Here is an 18,679-nt window from a genome sequence, read left to right on the forward strand (position 1 = left end):
AGTCCATGGGGAGACATAGATGTTTGCCATTGATAGAACACCCATTCTTGTTTGTAGGTGAGCTGATCATTTTTGTAAAGAGTTCCTAAGTCTATTCAAGATTGTTTATAATAATCTAAGTTGAATGTGGTACACTTAAAATAAAAATCCATATACCTATCAGGCTTCTGACCAAACAACTGGTTCAAGAATCTCTTATCTCCCAACATCAACTTTTTATTTATTTCCCCTGCCCAAGTAATCTTATGTGACACCTTCACCTATCTCCCAGCTCTAGAACATTACTGCCTAGTTCTTGGTCTTTCCTTCTTCCAATCATAAGCGCTAATCCTGAGATTCTTTCCTCTGACTTCTTAGACTTTAAAATCACCGAATATTAGTTAAAGGGGATCTCCAATACTCACTTGAGAAGTGATCTGCCTGAGACCACACAGATGATTTCTAGCTCATTTTACCAGGATATTAAAAAACGAGATGTTTTTGTTAATCATGACCATGATTCTTCCCACTAGATCACTGAATCACTGAATCACTGTGGGGCTTTTAGGAAGTGAATGTGGCCCCAGGATCTGAGACCTAGTAGATGTACCCTCTCCTACAGTCAAGGCAGTAGGGATCCTAGACCTAGCCTTTCTTCATGATTGTATTGCTACTGGTTGTGGCCTTGAACTGTGACTGGGAAGTCTCCAATTTCTCCTCCATTCCATAAGGACACTTGACAGGAGGTATGGTTCCTTTTCATTCTGATGACCTATCCTAGGTACTTCACAAGACCCGACTATGGGCTGTGTTATACTTTGGTCTCTCCTTTAAGATGCCTGCGAAATGCACTTTGCTACCACTTCAAAATCTAGAGTAGAAGATGGCCCACCTATCCAGCCCAGAAAGAGTGGCAGTGATGAGCACATAGTCAGAGCTCCAAGTGACACGGAAGTGGGAAATGCATCGAGTTGGCTGAAAGATGTTACGGAAAACCCTGAATGAACTTTTTGGCTAAACCAATAGTTTGTTCTGCTCACAGAGGTGGTCTAGCCGCTCAGGCAAAGAATTAGAAGAATAAAATTTAAATCCCCAGAGTCACCTAAACTAGGCAGAAGAGAAGAATTTAAATAACACTCACATCTCAGGAAATTTGGGGGTCGGGACTGACTCTTAATTGGATAGTGGTGAATTTTGAATCCTTTGAAGGATGGACCGCAGACGGGCCTACTTTCCTTCTGTTAGCAGCTCTTCCCTGTGTAGTTTGGGCTTACCTCAGACTGGGTTCCACAATAGGACTTGTTTTTAGGTGACAAATCTGGGATTACGAATTGGTAGTAGCCTGCTTCATGGACCCCATTGTAACATAGCCCTCCAAGTGCCAGCTGGTGCACTTCCCATCCATAGGGGCACTCGGGGATTTTAGTGATGATTGTTTTGGGATAGCAAAACACGAGAATGACATCTGGAAAGATGAGAGACAAAGTTTCAAATTGGATCTGGTAATCATATTAATCTACATATGGTGGCTCCTATTTCAGCTGAGCATGTAATGCAGTTGGTTAAAAATATTTTCCCCACTATTCTTCATGAGCTGTGATGAAAGTTCCCCCCAACATCAGTCACTAAAGTTTCCCATTTATAGGTTTTGCAACCTCTGTGTAAAATCTGCACTATTCTTAACATGTATTCAAAACTAGTCCACGTTTAAACTCGAACATATTTTAAGGAATGTATTTTTGAAATCAGATTGAATGAATTGGAAATACATATATATTTCAATCTGGTTTCATAAATATGTATATACGTATTTTTTAATCCCACGAAATGAGCACATTAAAGTTAAAATGTCAATTTATGCATAATGCTATATAATAGTAATTTATGGCACAGCACAGAAAATCAGTAATCAAATGGACAATAGGAAAAAAAAGGTGAAGATTTTATCTCTATTTATCCATCTATTTAGCACCCTCAATGTGAGAGACATGGGTTCGATCTCTGGGTTGGAAAGATCCCCTGGAGAAGGGAATGGCTACTCAATAGAATTTTATTGCCTGGAGAATTCCATGGGCAGAGGAGCCTACAGTTCATGGGGTCTCAAAGAGTTGGATACGACTAAGCACCTAACAGTTTCACAATTTTAAAAAGTGTAAGTTTATCCAATATGTTGGTACTTTCTGCAGGAAAAATAGAATGGACATTGGGGTACTTAAGTGCTTCTGTGTGTGTTTGTCACTCAGTCATGTCTGAACCTTTGCCACCCCATGGACTGTAGCCCATCAGGCTCCTCCATCCATGGGATTCTCCAGGAAAGAATCCTGGAGTGGGGTGCCATTCCATTCTCCAGTGGATCTTCCTGACCCAGGGATCAAATCCAGGTCTCCCGCAATACAGGCAGACTCTTTACCATCTGAGTCTTTAGAGAAGACTATGTGGCTACATAACAGCATTTTCCCAACAATATAAGTACAGAGCTTTGAGCTCTGGGAAGATATGCATCAGGAAACAGTCCTTTCCAGGAAAATGGGGTAGTACCAGAGCATACCTGCTTTATTTGGAGTGCAAGATCTTGCAGAGGCTTCTGCGAAGACAGCCAACAGGACAAAGGCCCTCATCACCATTGCTTTTGCCAGGTGTCCAAATCAAGCTGGCCAAACGTTCACAGTCTTGCCAGGGCCTGAGCCTTGATCATTCTAGGTCAGAGATATATGCAAGAAATTAAAATCAAGGGTGAGAACAAAAGCAGCACAATCCTAGGATACTGGTCCTGTCTCCCATTTCTAATGGCTCCTCATCTGGGCTGGGAGGCAAATGTGAGACTCATACCGCAGAGAGCGTCAATTTCACACGCTGCTGCTTGTGTTCCCAACTGTTTCATTCTCCCAGACTGGAGGCTGCCTCTCAGGTGTTCCTCAAGCCTCTGTTCCCAGTCCTAGCTGGACTTTATATAGCCTGAGTGTGTAAAAGAAACCTACTCCAGATAAATCACAATGAGCACGCATTATCCACTGTGGGGGGAAATAAAAGGCAATCTTGCACAATAATCCGATGGGAAGCTCAGTTACGGCCACTTGAGGCTACTTTCTTTTGCTTCACAAGAGTTGGAGAAACTTTTTTTAAAAACTAGTTTTTAAACCAGGAGTGAAATAAAAAGTTGAATTTTTTTCCTCCTCATCATAAAATAACTGTGATCAGAGGCAAACTATTTTGTGCACGGTTCCAGGTTGCAGTTTTTTTTTTTTTACCTCTTGTTTTCTTAGGTTCATTTCTTGCTTTCTTATTTTTTATGCGTAGGTGATCTAAACTGCGAATGTAGAAAGACGTTAAGTCCCACAGTGTTATGCCTGATACTAAAGAAAAAGCAGGCTGTTTGTGTTCATGCAAACATGTTAAAGATTTTTTTCTCTAATATTTTATAATAAACCCTGAACTTCTAGAGTTTCATCTAGAAGTTCATCTAGAACTTCATTCTGAAATACAACTTTGCTTGTAGACACCTGAGTTTTCTAAAGTCTCGTTAGTCTCCCAGAGTGATGATACTGGAAGAAGGAACTTAGAAAGACAATTTAAAAAAAAATTTTTTTTTAATGGAAGTATAGCTGATTTACAGTGTTGTGTTAATGTCTGGTGTATATCAAAGTGATTCATATATATATATATTCTTTTTCATACTCTTTTCCATATGGTTAATTATTTAATATAGTTCCTTATGCTCTACAGTAGGACCTTGTTGTTTATCAATTTTATATATAGTAGTGTGTATGTGTTAATCCCAAACTCCTAGTTTATCTCCCCATGCTTCCTTTCCCTTTCAGGAAGCATAAGTTTGCTTTTGTGTCTGGGACTCTGTTTCTGCTTTGTAAATAAGTTCATTTAGATCATACTTCAGTTTCCACATATAAGTGATATCATGACGTTTGTCTTTCTCAGAAAGGCAATCTAATGACTCAGTTCTTAGTCACCAAAGTCTCCCCAGAAACAACAGATAAAATGCTGCTCTTGCAAATTTCTAAATATATTCTCTTGGAATTTTTAGCACCAGGAAATTTAAGAATGAAAAATAAGAGTTTCTTGTAGCTTTTGTTTTTAGAGGAAAAATAGACTCTTTTATCAAGCAACTGTGAGCATACTGTACAGAAGCCACTATATTAAGCATTTTGAGAAGACAGATGTAAAAAGTGTAGAAAAATGCCCTGCAAGCAGGAGTTTACAATGTAGTTGAGAAGGTAAATCCTGCACAGTGCCTCAGAGTTAGAATGCTTGTTAAGTCATTGTTCTGTTAACCTTATCACATTTCGTTAGTTTTAAGATACATGTCTCTCCCTCTGAGTGCATGTAATTTAAAGTCTCAGAAACATTGAGGTGTGTCTTATAAGCAATATGAATTTACAATATGATAGAGATCTTTATATCATCAAAATCTATTGTTGAATCAATGGTGTAGCTTACAGTGATGTGAGGTCGCTCAGTCATGTCCAACTCTTAGCGACCCCATGGACTGCAGCCCACCAGGCTCCTCTGTCCATGGGAGTTTCCAGGCAAGAGTACTGGAGTGGGGTGCCATTGCCTTCTCCCGATGATACCTAAGAACTGAGGAAATAGCCATATGGCCAGCCATGATAGATTTTTGTGACTCAGTTTCCTTCTCTGTAAATGGAAGTCTCAGCCCCAACCTCAATTCAGAGGGTGGGAGAGCAAAGATGTAAAGGCTCTTGTAAACTTTAAATTGCTAGGTAAAGAAATAGATGACATAAAATGATGAGTAAAAATTTCTGGCAACCAGTATGCATCCCTGAGTTGATTTTTTTTCCCCAAGGGAAGTACCATGAAGTGCCCATGGTAGAGTCATGCAACATGAGACATGTCTATATTGTATAACACACATGCAATGAGTGTTTTTTTTTACATAAAGACTGAATGGGCTGAAGAGGGGAAAAGGAGGGAACACATTAATGCTTCTAATACTGGCATCCAGTTCAGTGTGACCTGGAAGTATCAGCATGTTTTTACTGGTCTCTGCAACTCATTTGGAGAAGGCAATGGCAACCCACTCTGGTACTCTTGCCTGGAAAATCCCATGGATGGAGGAGCCTGGTAGGCTGCAGTCCATGGGGTCGATGAGAGTCAGACACAACTGGGCAACTTCACTTTCACTTTTCAGTTTCATCCATTGGAGAAGGAAATGGCAACCCGCTCCAGTGTTCTTGCTTGGAGAATCCCAGGGACGGGGAAGCCTGGTGGGCTGCCATCTATGGGGTTGCACAGAGTCGGACACAACTGAAGCGACTTAGCAGCAGCAGCAGCAGTTGCAACTCATTCCTGAGCAATAAATGGCACTTGAATCTCACAGGCATGCGTGGATTCTGAGTTTCTCTTTCCTAGGACTTAGCACTATCTCTGAGCTTCTTCCTCCATCTACTTTTTAAAACATATGTTGAGTACCTACAGTATACCAGGGATGAGGCCCTGGGAAGACAAAGGCAAGTTAGCAGAACTAGGAACTGGGCGGGTGGATGGGGTGGGTGGGATGCACAGAGTGATGGGAATCTGTACAGGGAACATGCGATGGGAGAAGGGGAAAGGGAGGGTCAGCATGCTTGACAGAGTAACAAGTAAGCCTAATGGCATAAGAACAGCCACTCTGATTGGACACAGATGATTATTGATCACTGATAATTCAGTGTTGATCTTCCATGTATGTTAGGATCCTTGTTTCCATTTCAAGATAATTCTTTTTTAAAAAATTATTTATTTATTTTAATTGGGGGCTAATTACTTTACAATATTGTGGTTTTTGCCATACACTGACATGAATTCTTTTCACCGATCTTCAATACGTCCTTCTTTTCAGCCAACCTTGGCCCAGTCCAATCAATAGGATCATCTGAACTCATGAGGAAGGGCAGAATTCACTCACGAAAAGGGTTTCAGGGGAACTACAGACCTCTCCCATATCCCAGTGGAAATATCTGGTGGATGCCTACAAGATGCCTGGGATCAAAAGCCCCCCTCTGCCACTTACTAGCTGTGTGTTCTTGGGCAAGTTACTTAGCTTCTGGGAGCCTTAATTTCTTCCTTTCCTGAATGGCTATGATCATATCTATGATAACAGTTACTCAGAGTATTAAAAGAAATATAAATCAGTTTACATACAGTGACTACTTTTTTAAAAAATAAGATTGACTTTGTTTATTTTAAAAATTTATTTCCGTGTTGTTTGCTGTGCTGGGTGGTTGCTGCTGCGTGCGGGCTTCCTCTAGTTGCGGTGATGGGGGCTACTCTCTAGGTGCAGTGAGTGAGCTTCACATTGTGGGGGCTTCACTTGTTGCTGAGCCTGGGCTCTAGGTGCCTGGGCTTTCAGTGGTTTTGGCCTGTGAGCTCAGTAGTTGCTGCATGTGGGCTCTAGGGCATGCGCTCTGTAGTTGTGGCACATGGGCTTAGCTTCCCTAAGGCAAGTGGAATCTTCCTGGACCAGGGATCGAACCCACGTCCCCTGCATTGGCAGTGGATTCTTAACCACTGGACCACCAGTGGGAAGGACCAGTGGGAAGTCCTAGAATGTCTTATTGTCCTCTACAGGGGCAGAACATCAGGGAAAACTTTGGTTTTATGTGCAGTTCTACTTGGAAAATCTGCAGCGGGAAGCCTCTTAGGAGTGGATTGTCACTGGATGGTACATGTTAATGTCATTAGTGCTGAATTATGTCATAGGCAACTAAGAGCACAGGTTCTGGAATTAGAGGCTGTGGCTCTGTCACATTTCCAATTGTGTGATATTGGGCAAGGAAATTGACCTTTCCAAGCCTTCAGTTTCCAAGGCTGTATACTCAGGCTCCCCATCTCCTGTGGCTGTTGCAAGGGCCTGATGAAACTATGCCCCTGAATTGCCTAGCACTGTGCCTGGCACACAGTAAGTGCTTGACCCACATTCACTGGTTTATGCATCTGAGGTTGGTGCCTTCAGGCTGGGAAGACGTGTCAGTTGTGTTCCCGTATGAACTCCGGCCATTTTTCTAAGGGGAATGTGTCTCTCTTTAGAAGCCCACCTTCACAAAGGGCAGGTGCTTTTGATTTCTAAAGAAGCCCGGTGATGATAAGATCTTGCCTACAATTTCTCGGAGGGGGGATCCAGCTAACAGTCAGGTACATGATACTCCTTTCAAGGACAAGCTGAATGAAGTCAGGGAAGCAGAGTTAACTTTTGTGGCAGGCTGGTCTCTAGATGTTTAATTTGCATAAGAAACAGAATGGGACAAAACGTACTCGGGCCAAACAGTATTTGATACTTGCTCTGATAAAAGGTAGGAGGCTCCTATTTTTTCTTGGTAATTACCCACCATTCCATGACCTTACCCCATCCCCTCTCTGCTTTTCACCACTCCTCTCCCTTCCTGAGATGATGGAGTGAGAGGGGTACCACTGGGAGATGACCCCAAAGCAACATCGCCCACTGAGGTCCACGGCTATGTCTCCATAAAACACAAAATGGATGGGAAGATTTTTAAAATATCAGGATCTTAAAAGAGCCCCTCCAAAATGGCTTTATGGCAGGCTCATCTGAAAGATGTTTTGTCTCTCTCTGTGTCTTTCTGTTGTGAATTGCCAGGCAATAGGAGGTACCAGTTCTATTCAAAGGTCTTGCATGATTGTTGCAAGCTGGCCCAGATGCAAAAGTGTTGCCATCTGCAGAATTCCAATCAATGTTGTCATTCATAGCTCAGGAATCTTATAGGTGATGAATCATGATGATAAACAAACCAGTAAACTCTTACTGGGGTAACAGATGGTACTTTGAAAATGAGACCAATAAGCGTGCAGTAAATTTAAAAGGCTGCTTTGTTAACTCTGTTTTTAAAGCACACTGTTTCAGGTTCTTTAAATGTTGGCTTTGTTGAACGGACTCCATTGTTTCCTTTAAGTCCTGAATCAAGCCTTCTTCTACTTTGTGGGAGACTCTCTTCGCCAATTTGCAAATGAGTGGGTGTTCCCTTGCAGGCCTCGATGGCCTACGCCTCTCACAGTTCTCCAAAGAAAGTGGTGTTTCTCTCTTAGCAAATGCTCTTCATAAAGGAGAATTGAGAAATGAGTAAAGACCCTCTTCTGACAGAGCCTCCGAAAATCAGAACAAGGAGCTCCACCGCCCCCATCACTCCCCAGACCCTGTAACCACCAGTTACATCCATACAAATGTAACTACATACTAATTGGCTTTTCCAGGCTTATCTGGCTCATCTCTAAGCAGGAGATAAAGCTTTACTTTCTTTCTCTGAGGACTAGAACCCTCCTCCAATCATAGGACTGAAGAATTAAAACAGCTCCTCCTAAGATCAAGATTAGGGATATTATTGCTGGTCTAAAACATTCAAGGCAAATAATTTGTTCTGTTCTGAAAACTTCTTAGAGTATCATCTATTTATTCTTTCATTCAATTACTCACTCATTCATTCACCAGATACGTAATGAGTGTCTGTAATGTACCAGGTAGTAATTAAATACATATATATATGAATATCTACCTATCCATCTCCTACTTGGGCTAAATATAAGGATATTGATAAAGGACACAAGAAGGCTTTAAAAATAAAGAATAATGAGACAGAGAAGAGGCATCTAATTTAGATGATTGAGGAAATCTCTTTGAAGAGACTTAAGATGGGACCTGAAGGATGAGAGGTTGCGGTAGATGCTGATGGGATGTGTGTGTGTGTGCATGCACGCTTGTGTGCATGTGTGTGTAGGGACAGAATATTCTAGGCAGTGGGTAGGGGTATGGCACTTAAGGAGGCTCTGATGTAGGATGGAAATAATACATTCACCAACCACCATATAGTTTTTATTTTAAAGCTCTTTTCCCAGACACCCAAGCAAGCTTTCCTTTTTGACTTGAAGCACATTTCCTCTTGCTTGGGCTTTCATATCTTCAGCATTTCCATCCTTGGTAGATAGTGCCAGTCTGAGTTTTCTTTCTCTGGCAAATTAGTGTCTTTCTGGTTATGTACTCATTTATGTCTGACTCTTTGCTACACCATGGACTGTCGCCCACCAGGCTCCTCTGTACGTGGGATTCTCCAGGCAAGAACACTGGAGTGGGTTGCCATGCCCTTCTAAGGGATCTTCCCAACCCAGGGATTGAACCTGTGTATCCGACATTGGCAGGTAGACTCTTTACCACTGGCGGCATTGGGGAAGCCCCCATTCTGGTTATAGATTTATAATTAAAATTGGAGTAATTGTTCCATGGATCTTTAGAAACTTAACACTGATTCACAGACTTGCCCTCTAGGATCCATGTTTTGGTTGACTGATTTTTCTTTTCAAAAACTTCATGGGGAGCCTTCTCTTACCCAATGAGCCACTTGTGACTTCTTCCTCGCTCCCGGACAAAGTCTCATGAAGTCTGATATCTGTGTAATTGTGCCAGAGGTGGAGTGAGTTTCATCTTCCTTACTGCCTGTGACAAGTTAGTGTAGACATACTGGCTAGTCCAGTTCTCAGGTAGCCAGAGATGGGTGGAAGTAAGAAGCAGCAGAAGAAAAGAACCATATAGTGATCTTGTCTGCTACTGCTACACAACTGTGCAACTGTAACCACATATCACTTTGTTCTCAAATGCCTATATGCTCTTGATGGATACCAGGTACATCAGGTATATGGCCCACATACAGTCACTTCCCCCTCTGTATGCATGCCAGATTCACTCATCAGGAAACTCTTTTCCTTTGACCTCAAACAAGACCTTAGAAGCATTATTAACACTGTACTTCAGACACTGTTTGAATCAGTTAGAATTAGCATATGAGTTGAAACCCATTCAGTTATCTGCAGTATAAGCAATTGGATTGCTTCTTAGACAGAATTACACCATTAGAACGAATGCACTTCTCCTATATAGCATTTATCATAGTATGACTTCAGGTTTTGGAATGAACCTCCTTCACCAGAATGAAACCTTCATGAAGGCAAGGGTTATATCTGGGTGTTTGCTTAAAATTAAATCCTTAGCTCCCAGCACAGTAGCTAGCCAATAGTTGGTTCAGACAATAATTTTTGAATGAGTGAATGACACAAAGTTGTTTTTTGGGAGAAGCCAAAGGACATTTCAAACTGCAAAGCAATTTCTGTCAGACACAAACCTCTATTGAAGGCATTCTGGATTTCTTTGTTGTTGTTGCTATTTGATTGCTAAGTTGTGTCCAACTCTTTTGAAACCCCATGGGCTGTAGCCCACCAGGCTCTTCTGTCCATGGGATTTCCCAGGCAACAATACTGGAGTGGGTTGCCATTTCCTTCTCCAGGGGATCTTCCTGACCCAGGGATTGAACCTGTGTCTCTTGCATTAGCAGGGTGATTCTTTACCGCTGAACCCCCAGAGAAGCCTTCTGGATTTCTATGTGAACTCAGTTCGATTTGGCTAGTTAGCATATAATGACCTGATCAGACTTTCCCTGAAGCCCTGAAAATGTGTGTCTCTGATTTTCCTTCAGCCAGATCTTTGCAGTCAATACTAGTTCTCAGTACCTGGTATGATTACAGCAGCATCTGCAGGCATCATTGTTTAAGTGTTTCTGAAGAGAGGATCATTTCCATATTGCATCAAAGTGGTTTCTGTAGTGTATATACCCACCAATGTTCCCCCTTTCCTCTAAGAACCAAATAGCATCCTGAGGTGGAGAAGGAAGTGTTTCAAAATCCTGCAGCCTGCTTAGCACTCTCCTGTAAAATGCATGCTGAACGTTGTGATTAAATGTTTTAAATGGTCTCATGTACCAAATTCTGAGTAGTCCTGTTTTTCTGTTTTCCTTGACACTGTATGTGTGGATCCCATTTGTCTAATAAGCTGGCTGAACAATGTCTTTAAGTCTAATTTGCATCTCAGTGAATACATTGTGCTTTTCTGAACCTTGAGAATTACCATGTCTGTGTTCAACATTTGGGGAAAATTGAAAACTTGGGAAGTTACAAAGGTAGTTTCTACTATTCCTATAAAATAGGCACTCAAAATAGTTTTAAAGACTAAAAGGCAGGGTAATTCCTGGCAGTCCAGGGGCTAGGACTCCGTGCTTGCATTGCAGGGGACATTGATTTGATCCCTGACTGGGAAACAAAGATCTTACAAGTTGCATGGCATGGCCAATAAAATAAATATGTTTTTTAAAAGACTACAAGGCAATAGTTTTGATTAAAGCAACTAATAAATCATGGCAAAATTCCCATCTTAGCATCTATAATTCATTACTTACAGAAGGAAATTAGAGCAATAAGTTTATATTGTAGACTTTCTGTGTATGGTAATGACCAAAAAAGAAAACCCTTTCATTAGGTTGATCAATCTTTTGATTAAAACAAAACCCTCTCATTGAATTGATCAGTCTTTTGATTTCTGAGATGAAGCTCTTTGCTTGTACAGCCAGAGGAAAATGGTAATGCAAATGGATTTATTGATCAATAGCTGCAGAAAATGAAAGCGTTAGTCACTCAGTCATATCTGACTCTTTGTGACCCCATGGACTGTAGCCTGCCAGGTTCCTCTGTCCATGAGATTCTCCAGGCAGGAATACTGGAGTGGGTTGCCATTCCTTTCTCCAGGGGATCTTTCTTACCCAGGGATAGAACCCAGGTCTCTTGGATTATAGGCAGATAATTTACCATCTGAAACACTGCTGCTGCTACTGCTGCTAAGTCACTTCAGTCGTGTCCGACTCTGTGTGACCCCATAGACAGCAGCCCACCAGGCTCCCCCGTCCCTGGGATTCTCCAGGCAAGAACGCTGGAGTGGGTTGCCATTTCCTTCTCCAGTGCGTGAAAGTGAAAAGTGAAAGTGAAGTCGCTCAGTCATGTCCGACTCTTAGCGACCCCATGGACTGCAGCCAGGGAAGCCCAATAACTGCAGGGAGCAAGGCAAAAACCTTGAGCAATGTGCACGCATAATTACAGTCTCACTGACCAGTGGTTGACCTGTGGTTTTCTAAAAGCCGTAAATTCAGGGCTGTGATAGACCCAAGAAGAGGAGATTCAAAAATTCTGAAGCGCCTGTCCTTCCTTTCTTGAGTCAGAGTTTTCGGAAGTTAGATGCTTTCAGAAAGTGCAGGTGGCTGGCATAGCAACCTGGGCCAGACCACATTCTACATCATTAGCAACAGACATGAAGAATAGAGAAATATTAGGTAAGAGTTGAAGTGTTCTACAGACTACAGGGGTAGATACTTAATTATGGGGAGTTTTTTGTTGATTTCTTAAAATGTTGGTGAATGAATGGAGTCTGCATTATCCAGACAATTTATAGCCAGTCTCCAAAGACAAACTCAGTGCTGCCTGCTACGTGAGGCTATCTCAGATCTCCCTCCTGGGGATTTGAACTTCCGTCATCTGTATCACATATACTGTGTGTTGCTGTGTGTATCTTGTCTTCTTAAACTGAGAACTTGTAGGTCTTTGTATTTCTGGTAAAACAACCAAAACAGGCATAATGATAATTTATTGAGGGATTACAATGTCAGGTTGAGTGCAAGAATAGAAAGATAGAGATCAGGCCCAAAATCTGAGGAGTTTTTACAAACAGCTGAGACAATAAGAGAAGCAAAAGGCAAAGCAGAAAAGGAAAGATACATCCATTTGAACACAGAGTTCCAAAGAATAGCAAGGACAGATAAGAAAGCCTTCCTCAGTGATCAGTGTAAAGAAATGGAGGAAAACAATAGAATGGGAAAGACTAGAGATCTCTTCAAGAAAATTAGAGATACCAAGGGAACATTTTATGCAAAAATGGGCTCAATAAAGGACAGAAATGGTATGGACCTAACAGAAGCAGAAGATATTAAGAAGAGGTGGCAAGAATACACTGAAGAACTATACAAAAAAGATCTTCATGACCCAGATAATCACGATGGTGTGATCACTCACCTAGAGCCAGACATCCTGGAATGCGAAGTCAAGTGGGCCTTAGGAAGCATCACTACGAGCAAAGCTAGTAGAGGTGATGGAATTCCAGCTGAGCTATTTCAAAAAGATGATGCTGTGAAAGTGCTGCACTCAATATGTCAGCAAATTTGGAAAACTCAGGAGTGGCCACAGGACTGGAAAAGATCAGTTTTCATTCCAGTCCCAAAGAAAGGCAATGCCAAAGAATGTTCAAACTACCGCACAATTGCACTCATCTCATACGCTAATGAAGTAATGTTCAACATTCTCCACACTAGGCTTCAGCAGTACATGAATCATGAACTTCCAGATGTTCAAGCTGGATTTAGTAAAGGCAGATGAGCCAGAGATCAAATTGCCAATATCCGTTGGATCATAGAAAAAGCAAGAGAATTCTAGAAAAACTTTCACTTCTGCTTCATTGACTATGCTAAAGCCTTTGACTGTGGATCACAACAAACTGGAAAATTCTTAAAGAGATGGGAATATGAGGCCACCTTACCTGTCTCCTGAGGAATCTGTATGCAGGTCAAGAAACAACAGTTAGAACTGGACATGGAACAACAGAAGGTTTCAAATGGGAGAGGAGTATGTCAAGGCTGTATATTCTCACATTGCTTACTTAGCTTATATGCAGAGTTCATCATGCAAAATGCCAGGCTGGATGAAGCACAAGCTGGAATCAGGATTGCCTGGAAAAATAGAAATAATGTCAGATATGCATATGACACCACTTTTATGACAGAAAGTGAAGAGGAACTAAAGAGCCTCTTGATGAAAGTGAAAGAGGAGAGTGAAAAAGTTGGCTTAAAACTCAACATTCAAAAAACTAAGATCATGACATCCAGTCCCATCACTTCATGGGAACTAGATGGGGAAACAATGGAAACAGTGACAGACTTTGCTTTCTTGGATTCCAAAATCACTGCATCTGGTGACTGCAGTCATGAAAGCAAGAGATACTTGCTCCTTGGAAGAAAAGCTATGACCAACCTAGACAGCGTATTAAAAAGCAGAGACATTATTTTGCCGACAAAGGTCCATCTAGTCAAAGCTATGGTTTTTCCAGTAGTCATGTATGGATGTGAGAGTTAGACCATAAAGAAAGCTGAGTGCTGAAGAATTGATGCTTTTGAAGTGTGGTGTGGAGAAGACTCTTGAGAGTCCCTTGGACTGCAAGGAGATCCAACCAGGCAACCCTAAAGGAGATCAGTCCTGAATATTCACTGAAACAACTGACGCTGAAGCTGGAGCTTCGGTATTTCTTCACCTGATATGAAGGACTGACTCACTGGAAAAGACTCTGGGAAAGACTTTGGGAAAGATTGAAGGCAGGAGGAGAAGGGGATAACAGAGGATGAGATGGTTGGATGGCATCACTCAATGGACATGAGTTTGAGTATGCTCCAGGAGTTGGTGATGGACATGGAAGCCTGGCATGCTGCAGTCCATGGGGTTGCAAATAGTCGGACATGAATGAATGACTAAACTGATGGAATATAATAGAAATTCATTTCTCATGTAAAGTTTCAGACCATTATTCCCAGTTGGTCAGTAGTCTTTCTGTGATTGTCCACAGAATTGGGCTTCTTGCGTGTCATGGCTCGGTTCTCTGAGTCCTCAGAGATCTCTGCATTAAGCCAACAGATGGAGAACGAGTATGGGGGAGCTCCAAGGGGGGATCTGTAAAGGTCAGGCCTGGAAAGAGCACACATCATTTTTACCTACAGTTTATTGACTAGAACTCAGTCATGCAGCATATAACTTCAGCTGTCTGCCCACGGAGAAGAAAAAATGGGTTTTGGCGAACAGATAGCAGTCAAATACATAGAGCTACCTTTGGGAAGAGTCTGTGTGTACCCGTCTGTCTGTCTATCTGTTTATTTTTCTTTCTATCTACCTACCTATCTTTCTAGCTATGAGTGGGTTTTGCTATTCTCATTTTACAGATATGACGACTGAAACCTGGGATGATTATGTCACTGCTGGAGTCAATGCTGGTGTTTGAATGTGATCCATGATTGTCTAATTCTACAGCCACCACACTATATTTGCCTATTAATGGGTTTATGCCACTGTTCCATGGTTCTCTATGTCCCCTGTCGTCATTTTTATTCATGTCCCACAACATCCAAACTTAACTGCTAGAATAGTCACATCTGTGTTCCTTGATGTCCATCAACCAGGCAAATTATTGACAGATCAATCTCCTTAAGAGACAACTCCAACTTTATCAGTTTATGACCTGAAAAATCTTTAATAAATGCTCAGTAAATATTGGTTAACTGACTGCCTAATGAACACGAATCAAGGGCCTTGGACTTGGTTCAAGGCCCCCAATTAGAGAATTTTGGGAAATAAGCTGAGATTATGCACTGGGTCTTAGACTGTCCTAACTTCTGAAAGGCTGCTCTCAGAAGCATTGGTTCTGGGTTGTTAAAGAGTGACTTCTTTCCTTATCTCATGCTAGAAAGGGTTGGGTATCTTACTCCCCGAAAATCTTCAGGTTTGGCAGAGAGAGTGAGAGAAGAAATCACCTTTGGACATGTCACACTGTTCTTGAATCCACTGCTCTGCATATACGCAGTGAATACCAGCCTCGGCACTTGTTCTATGCAGGGAAAGGATCACAGCATGTTCCGGAGCCTGAGTAGGGGTTCTGCAGAATGAGCCCGTGATGTACCAGGAAGAACTAGCTTATACACAGTGGTGGCGAATTTTCCATAAGGAAAATATTTAAAGCAGCAATAAGAACGGGATGTTTCGGTGATGGGTAACTTACATAAGACTGAAAAATCTCAGTTGTCCATTTTGAAGACTGACATGGTTGATGTGGATTATAGATAAACTGAGGTCTCCCAATCCTCTCTAGTTTTTTGTACATCTGTCCAGGAAATAGATGTGATGCTGAGATTCTCTGCCCTTCCTTCATCCCCTCTGCCCACCTCTGCTTCCTTTGGCAACATCGCAAGGTTATGCCTGTCAACCCAGGCTGCATTAGAAGTGCCTGCTGGCGGCCATCTCCTGGGCTCTGGCCCAGCAGAACTCCAGACAGTATGATGGCTTTTTGATGGCAGCCGACTGTGTGGGAAAAAAAACATCAAACAAGCCAACTGAAAAGGTCTCATTTTCCCTTTTCTTCCCTCCACCGCTGAAATCTAAAGAGCAGGCAGGCCCCACAGAGATAATGAGAACACGGTTCAGCAGAAAGACTACACACATTTCAGACAGGCCTGGCTTTCTGAACAAAGCAGGTAAGCCTTAGGCCTCAGAGTTCAGGCTGGTGAACTCTGGCCTCTAGGGGACAGAATAAGTTGGGGTCCTGGGCTGGAGGTTTCATGGGGCTATCAGACCTGGCAAAGGTTTTGATGATCATCAGGCCAGAAGAGTAAATCTCGGCACAATGCTGCTGCATCTCCTTCTAGTTTCCAAGACATTCTGCCCACCTGCTCCTCTGCTTGCAGAGCCCTATGTATTTTCTGGGACAATCCCAGGAGAAGACATGATTGGTTAGCTAGTTCCTTATCGGTGGAGCTCTTTGCCAGGCCAACTGTCTCAGTGGTTGCAAACCAGCCCATACATTGACCAATCTCTGGTCCAATCAGTGGAGATTAGAGAGTCAAGTTCAAATTGGTTAAAGTATGGTGATCAGGCATAAGGCAATGTTGCCTTTCCTTTCCTTCAGAAGAGGGTTATAAGTGGAAGGCCCTCAGATTGTTATGTCTAGGACATTCAACAGGTCCTAAGGACTGGCTTCCTTATCTTCAAAGTAAACATGTTATTGAAAGAGATTTATTTTTGAAGTTGGATGATGTTAGTAAGATATCTTATAATCCCAGCTGATAGTTATGCCACATTTACAAGCTTAGCACTACTATAAACACTTTTTGTGTGTTAACCAATTTATTCTTGGCAACAACCCGATGAGGTGGATATGTATATTTATCTCCAATGTACAAGTGAGGCTATTGAGACCCAGAAAGGTTAAGAATCATGCCTACATCACACAGTTAATAATGAAAGCCTAAAGATGACCCTATGCTGTGTGACTCTGGGGTAGGCATTAACTAAAGTGCTTATGAATTCAATTCAATTTGTAAGAGGAAAAGGAAAGCAAAAAATTCTGTAGGTCTTATTGGCAAAAGTAGTAGTTAATAATGATCATATCAGGTGACTGGTAAATATTTATTATATGAATAAAATAGCAGAAATGAACAAAACACAGACGCCTTGGAATGGCAATACTTAGGTATTCAAGTGGTTATTCCTCTCTTTAATAATTTTATTATTGACCACATAGATCCAAGTCATCAGTTCTCAGAAGTTTTGGTCTTAGGATTCCTTCAAGCTCTTAAAAATTGTTGAAGAGCTTTGTTTTTGTGGTTTATGTCCATTAGTATTTTGCCATATTAGAAATTAAATCTGAGAAATTTAAAAAATATTTAAAAATGTATTTAAACATAATTTGTTGTTCTTGCTGTTTAGTCTCTGAGTCATGTCCAACTCTTTTATGATCCCATGGACTATAACCCATGAGGTTATAGAGGAGCTACCCCATGTCCAAGGTAAGGAGCAGTGGCTGCGCTTTGCTGGAGCAGCTGTGAAGAGATACCCCACGTCCAAGGTAAGAGAAATCCAAGTGAGTGGTAGGTGCTGAGAGAGGGCATCAGAAGGCAGACACACTGAAACCACAATCACAGACAACTAGCCAATCTGATCACACGGACCACAGCTTGTCTAACTCAATGAAACTAAACTGTGCCGTGTGGGGCCACCCAGGATGGGCAGGTCATGGTGGAGAGGTCTGACAGAATGTGGTCCACTGGAGAAGGGAATGGCAAACTACTTCAGTATTCTTGCCTTGAGAATCCCATGAATAGTATGAAAAGGCAAAAAGATAGGACACTGAAAGATGAACTCCCCAGGTTGGTGGGTACCCAATATACTACTGGAGATCAGTGGAGAAATAATTCCAGAAAGAATGAAGGGATGGGGCCAAAGCAAAAACAACACCCAGTTGTGGATAGGACTGGTGATAGAAGCAAGGTCTGATGCTGTAAAGAGAAATATTGCATAGGACCTGGAATGTTAGGTCCATGAATCCAGGCAAATTGGAAGTGGTCAAACAGGAGATGGCAAGAGTGAACGTCAACATTCTAGTAATTAGTGAACTAAGATGGACTGGAATGGGTGAATTTAACTCAGATGACCATTATATCTACTACCGTGGGCAGGAATCCCTTAGAAGAAATGGAGTAGCCCTCATAGTCAACAAAAGAGTCTGAAATGCAGTACTTGGATGCAATCTCAAAAATGACAGAATGATCTGTTTGTTTCCAAGGCAAATCATTCAATATCATGGTAATCCAAGTCTATGCCCCAACCAGTAACGCTGAAGAAGCTGAAGTTGAATGGTTCTAAGACCTACAACACCTTTTAGAATGAACACCCCAAAAAGATTTCCTTTTCATTATAGGGGACTGGAATGCAAAAGTCGGAAGTCAAGAAACACATGGAGTAACAGACAAATTTGGCATTGGAGGACAGAATGAAGCAGGGCAAAGGCTAATAGTGTTTTCCCAAGAGAATGCACTGGTCATAGCAAAAACCCTCTTCCAACAACATAAGAGAAGACTCTACACATGGATGTCACAAGATGGTCGATATTGAAATCAGATTGATTATATTCTTTGCAGCCAAAGATGGAGAAGCTCTATACAGTCAGCAAAAACAAGACCAGGAGCTAACTGTGGTTCAGATCATTAACTCCTCATTGCTA

At 41.8% G+C, this 18,679-nt stretch overlaps 1 protein-coding gene across 8 annotated transcripts in view; it reads right to left on the reverse strand.

Moving 5' to 3' along the window:
- Positions 1-18,679, reverse strand: part of TECTB (tectorin beta) — a 50,302-nt gene that overhangs the window by 16,726 nt on the left and 14,897 nt on the right. For 6 of the 8 annotated variants that reach the window (XM_010859339.1, XM_010859341.1, XM_010859334.1 and 3 more), the window contains exons 2-3: positions 2,528-2,675; positions 1,254-1,444 (exon numbers count right to left, since the gene is read on the reverse strand). In XM_010859339.1, the coding sequence (XP_010857641.1) occupies positions 1,254-1,444; positions 2,528-2,603 (267 nt within the window). In that variant the 5' untranslated portion in view covers positions 2,604-2,675. Of the gene's footprint in view, positions 1-1,253; positions 1,445-2,527; positions 2,676-13,402; positions 13,420-13,522; positions 13,565-18,679 lie in introns of those variants that run through there. The other 2 variants (XM_010859336.1, XM_010859337.1) reach the window with 2 other exon arrangements.

Source organism: Bison bison, unplaced genomic scaffold (assembly GCF_000754665.1).
Source record: "Bison bison bison isolate TAMUID 2011002044 unplaced genomic scaffold, Bison_UMD1.0 scf7180017864456, whole genome shotgun sequence".
NCBI classification, from domain to species: Eukaryota; Metazoa; Chordata; class Mammalia; order Artiodactyla; family Bovidae; genus Bison; species Bison bison.